The sequence below is a fragment of the Scyliorhinus canicula genome, unplaced genomic scaffold, assembly GCF_902713615.1.
Source record: "Scyliorhinus canicula unplaced genomic scaffold, sScyCan1.1, whole genome shotgun sequence".
Taxonomy (NCBI): Eukaryota; Metazoa; Chordata; class Chondrichthyes; order Carcharhiniformes; family Scyliorhinidae; genus Scyliorhinus; species Scyliorhinus canicula.
The window spans coordinates 1,663,599-1,669,598 of NW_024055734.1; the positions used below are offsets into that span (position 1 = coordinate 1,663,599).

The window sequence follows — 6,000 nt, forward strand, 5'->3', positions numbered from 1 at the left end:
CTGGACCATTTTTGGGAGGGTTGCTTTTAGGGTCCGATTCACGCGCTCCACGATCCCACTCGACTGGGGGAGGTATGCGATGTGGAATTTCTGTGTTATGCCAAATATCGTGAGGACGTTCTTCATGACACGTCCCGTAAAATGGGAACCTTGGTCCGATTCAATTCTGCGGGGGAGTCCACATCCGGTAAAGATGTGGTGGGTTAAAATCTTTGCCGTGGTTTTTGCCGTATTGGTCCTGGATGGGAATGCTTCAACCCATTTCGTAAACGTGTCTATTGCTACTAAAACATACTTGTAACCATTCCTGCAAGGGGGCAATGGTCCTATAAAATCAATCTGGAGGTTGGTCCAGGGGCCATTAACGGGGCGGGTGTGGCTAAGCTGAGCTTTCTTGGCGTATCTGTCCGGATCATTCCGGGCACAGATAAGGCAATTCTCTACGTAATGTGTAACGTCTTCTCTCAAATTGGGCCACCAACAGAGCTGTCTCAGGTGGGCTGTGGTGGGCTCTATTCCCTGGTGTCCATGACCGTCATGGAACAAGCAAATCAATTGATTCCTGTCCTGTTCAGGCATAAATGCTTCACAGCTCCAGGGTCCCAGGTTCGATTCCCGGCTGGGTCACTGTCTGTGTGGAGTCTGCACGTCCTCCCCCTGTGTGCGTGGGTTTCCTCCGGGTGCTCCGGTTTCCTCCCACAGTCCAAAGATGTGCGGGTTAGGTGGATTGGCCATGCTAAATTGCCTGTAGTGTCCTAATAAAAAGTAAGGTTAAGGGGGGGTTGTTGGGTACGGGTATAGGGTGGATATGTGGGTTTGAGTAGGGTGATCATAGCTCAGCACAACATCGAGGGCCGAAGGGCCTGTTCTGTGCTGTTCTATGTTCTATGTGTGGTCAGTGTGTTTTTAAACCTATCGCACGGGGCTGTAAACTTTCCTTTTAAAATCTCCCTGAGATTACTGTCCTGCTTTTGGGCCTGCACTAAATCCTCAATGTTTGTCTGCGAGACCTGAACTGCATTTACTGGGGCGCTTTCAGGGGGGGGGGGAATCCAGAAATGTCCGTGCCTGGAGCGTGCCTTAGCCAGCGCGTCGGCTTTCACATTTCCAGTGGGGGGATGAACGGTGGTGACCTCTTACTTTTATAATTCCAAATGTCCTATCTTTGGCTTTATCTAAAATGTGGCAGAGCAATGGGGCTGAAGGAAGGGGTTTCCCGTCCGCTGAAACAAAACCTCTTGCTTTCCACAGGGGTAGGGATTCTGTAAGGCTGCTGCACACATAGAGGCTGGGCGAGTAAATGGGTTCTGTGGGGGGGTTTAAATCACCGAAAACTGCTGTGAAATGTACCCACAGACGTCCTGCAAACACGGTGGGGTGTTCTGTTTGCTTTTGCCTGCACTTAATCAGGCTTTCAACTGGGTCACCTCTGTTATAACCGATCGCGTCCAGGATGGCCGCGTGCATCTCTGCAAGGGCGCCTCCTCCTACCTTCTGGGGGTCGGGAAGGGCCGCTACAACTGAGGGGGTCTAAACTTAAAACGGTGAGCTTCACCTGCTCACGCTCATCCAGGCCGTACATGGTCGCCTGCTGCTTCACTCTTGCGAAGAATTGGTGGGGGTCTGCGTTGGGGAGGAACGGTGGGATCCTCGCGCACACGTCCCTTAGTTGGGTCACGGTTAAGGGGGTGGTGTACGTGAATTCCGCGTCTCCGTCCGCTGCGGTGGGTGGTGACCGGATTCATTGATGCCTGTTCTATCTGCTCTGTGGGGGGTTGGGGTGCTTTCCTTTTTTGGGGCTTCCCCTGCGCACATGTACCCTGAACATATCTCTGCGCTGTCTCACTAAGTTCCTGTCAATCAGGGCCATCTTCTCCCTCTAACTGGGATCCAAAGGTGCTTTGGAACCCATTCTGTACGGAAAGCAAAGACTGCAGTTCAGCAATCTGCTTCCGACATTGCACGTGGTCTAAGGAGCTTTATCTCTGGTCCGTGGTAACAGCATGGAGTGCTCTTAACGCTGCCTTTACGTCACTGCATTGCTTTTGCAATGCCTCTACCTGCTTCTCCGTTTCCTCTCTTACCAGGACTGCACACTGCGTATCCTGATAGGCCCTTATCGTACTGTGATTGGAAGCTGCTCAGATGCGCTAGACAAGACTGGTGTGCCCTCTTGGCATCATCCACCGCTCTGCCCTTTGCTGCCAACTTCTTTCTTAACTCTGGGTTCTCACTTTGCACTTTACTCATGCGATGTTTCTCCTCCAACTCTTTGCGGAGCGTCCGAACCACCTCCTCTGTGCCTCTCAATTGTGCCAAGCAGGACACAATTGCCATCGGCTTGCACGCTTTTCCCAAACTCTTCTTGAGCATTTCGCTCAGGTTCTCCCGTAAGTATGTCCGATACCCCCGGGACCTGTTTCCTGATTTGAGCAAAAGTCCCTCCAAAAGGGCCGTCCTTTCCCTTTGAGGTACTTCCTGAGTTCCAGCTCCCGAACGGGACACTAACCTACTCTACTGCTGCTGTTGGTCGCTGCGACCACGAATTCTTGCGGGTTGATGAGGCATTCCATTGCCTGCATGGCCATTTCTCCTATCTTATGCTCTTTCTTAAAATTTGGTACGAGGGAGACTAAGGCGGTGTTGCAAAACACGGGTACGGCTTTCGCTAATTTCCGGAATATAAACTCCCAAGTTTTTTCGCAACAAAATCTATCAGTTTCACCTTATAACCCTGTTAGTTACGCATGCATTAACACACTTCCGAATTATGAGGATTGATCAGAACTGCTTGAACTCTTGTCATTGTTTCTGTTCCCAATTGGATTTCTGATTTCAAATTGCTGGGTTCTCTCGGAGTGGGGGGGGGGGGGGGCACTTCTAATCGAGTCCCGGCGGAGTCGCCACTAAATGTTGCTCGTTCTAGTGAGTGCACTTTACACCCACTTGGCTGTTTTATTACCGTGCTTTAGAGTCGCCAGGTATCTTAATGATACCACCACGAGGTTCAAGTTAAAGTTCTGATCAAGGACTCAGTACACCAGTTAGTAAGGCTCAAATCAAAACACGTTTGTTATACACACAGTTAATCGCTACTCATGCATAAACACTAAGAAACTAGGCTACCTCTACCACTACAGGCCAATACTTATCTTTGGAAAGGAAAACCCACTGGGTCAGGGAACGATGGCCTCTTGTTCAATCCTGGGGCTGCAGGCTTCCAACTGGTATGGACTAAGGGTCAGGAGCGCCTATCTCGTGGCGTGCGTTGACTGGGCACTTACTTGGAGGCGCAGCTGCAAGGCAGTTCAGGGTCAGGTGTTGTTTCGGTCTGCAGCGTGACCCTGCCGAGAGGTCTATCGAGGAGAACTGGCAAGAGTGTAGTTAGGCTGGCCTCGCTGAGAGCCAAACTACCAAGAGAGACTGAATTGTTACCATTGTACCCGGGAATTGCTCAATTAATATCTATGGCTGCTGGTTTCGGTGCTGTCTGCTTTCTGCGGACTGAATCCACTAAAGGAACTCTGCAAAACTGCTGGTATTCGCCTGCTGTCCATTTTTCCCTGTGCTCTTTGCGAATCTCCATTTTGACTCAGGAAGTGGCCAATCCAGGTGGCTACAGTTCTTAACACAGGTACAAAAGAAGATTGACAGCATGCTCAAGAATGATAGCATTGAAGTGAGTTGCAGCGGATTGGAGCTCACCTATTGTGATGGTACCAAAACCAGATGGAATGCAACGATTGTTTGTTGACTATAGAAAAGCCGTCACCAAGTCCGATTGGTGTCATATTCCTGTATCTGTATCAGAAAGGTGAGACAAGCGAATTTTATTACCGAAATTGACTTGCTAATGGGATGCTGGATTGGTGGTAAACTTGGCTAAAAGTGAGCTTGCAAAAGCCCAAGTCACATTCTTCGGCCAGATGGTTGGACATGGTCAGGTGACCCCCCCCCACGGAACGTGAAAACGGAAGCTACTCGGGGGGTTTCCAATACCATCAACGAGGAGAGACGGTCTGAGACTCCTGGGCCCCCGAGTGATTCCGACCGGAAACCCGTGCCAAATTTCACTGGCGGAACCCTTAAAAAAAGAACTGGAAATTCAACTGAGGGTCAGGATGTCAGGAGGCAATCGACAATCTGAAAACTGTGTTGACCACCCCCACCGGTTTTGGCGACACCGAACTATGCCCAGCAAATTAAGGCGGCAATTGATGCACGCGATGTCGGCCATGGTGCTGTACTGTTGCAGGAAGGCGCCGACAGATTGGAAAGACTTGCTGGTTATTTTTTTTTATATAAAGAAAACAAAATATTCTGCAAAAGAATTGTTCTGACATCGAAAAGCAAACGCTGAGTTTGGTGCTGGCATTGCAACATTTTGGCATTTTGCGTTGTTGGCAATTGATCGGAGACGATTGCTTACCCGGACCACAATCCATTGACGCTTCTGGAGAAGTTTAAAGATCGAAATGCACGACTGTTTAGCCGGTGTTTGTTGTCACAACCATTTGGATTGAAAATTATACGTGCGGCAGAAAGAGAGAACGTGATTGCACACACTTATCACAGCTTTGAGATGCAAGAAGAAGACTGACAAGTATGACAAGGTATGTATCTCATACAGCAAGAGCAGTGATCAGTAAGGAATTGTATGTAAAGTTTTGGAAAATTAAGCCATCTCTTCATATTGCTGCCACATTTCCTTTAAAATGTATGTGTGATGGATGTAAGCATTGGTGCATATATATATTTTATATCTGTTGCAATAATGTTTTTAAAAGCCTAGGTTAAGGTATATATTTGTTGTAATAATATATTAAAGAACCTAGCTTGGGTACCCAGAATGGGTGTCTGCTAAAGCTGTAATCAAGGAGTCGTAAAAGGTGAAGCAATTATTGATCTTTCCCACTCACTTGCTTACAGATAGAGGGCAAATGGAACAGTGCTCATGTTTTGGATGGTTACCTGGGTACAGGTAATTTGAGGAATTGTGCTCAGTCAGGCCACGGGACATTTTAGTGGGGTTACAGATGATGGAATTGATGGGAGGAGCCAGGTCTGTCTGTAGTTCACAATTTTGCCAAATGCTGTTCGGTTGAGCAATTTGGTCGGACAAAACGTGCTCTTGAAAAGCGTCTCTCTCCAAAAGGTCTTTGCAACCGAGGAAGACAAGAAAACCTCTTGTGTTAGCTTTATTCAGAAGTGGCCTGCGAACTGGCGGGACTGTCATATGAGGTGAGACTGAGTGGGTTGAGCTCATATTCATTGGAGTTCAGAAGCGAGAGGGGATCGCACAGAAACTTGTAAAATTGTGACATGATCGGAGAGGGTAGATTCAGAAAGAATGTTCCCGATGGTGGGGGAGCCCAGAATTAGGGGTCATCGTTTGGGGTAAACCTTTTAGGACTGAGGCGAGGGGAAATTCCTTGACCCAGAGAGAGTGGTGAATCGGTGGAACTCACTACCACAGAAAGTGGTCGAGGACAAAACGTTGTATAATTTCAGGATGGAGTTAGATACAGCTCTTGGGGCTAAAGGGATCATGGATATTGGAGGGGGGGGGGGGAGAAGGTGGGATCAGGGAATTGAACACATCCCCGTGATCCATTACAATGCCCGCAGAGATTGTGGCCAATCTCCTTCAGAGCGGAGAGGGTTGAGTGTTGCCAGCTGCTCAGGGAGTGCTGCACTGCCAGAGGTGCCGGCTCTGAAGGTGTTAAAGCGAGACCCCGTCGGTCAGCCCGGGTCCGATATTTACCCATCGTTCTGTGCGTGGGATCTTACCGTGCGCCGATTGTGTGCCATGTCTGCTTTACCGTACACTTCATAAAACCAGCGCCGCACCCGGGGTCTCACGGGCGAGATCATCGCAAACTCACCTCACCCATCCTCGCCTCTACTCTCACATCCTCCTCATTCTCCATCACCCTCATTTCCTACCTCCTCATCCTCCGTCACACTCACCCCCACTCCCTCACCCTCATTCCCTATCTC

The 6,000-nt window shown here is 49.1% G+C and overlaps 1 protein-coding gene across 1 annotated transcript in view; it reads left to right on the plus strand.

Annotated features, from left to right (window-relative positions):
- LOC119960789 (zinc finger protein 665-like) overlaps window positions 1–6,000 on the plus strand; it is a 136,351-nt gene that overhangs the window by 103,088 nt on the left and 27,263 nt on the right. Inside the window, exons 6-7 of the mRNA XM_038788396.1 lie at window positions 3,597–3,679; window positions 4,930–4,981. Coding sequence (XP_038644324.1) covers window positions 3,597–3,679; window positions 4,930–4,981 — 135 coding nt within the window. The remainder of the gene's footprint in view (window positions 1–3,596; window positions 3,680–4,929; window positions 4,982–6,000) is intronic.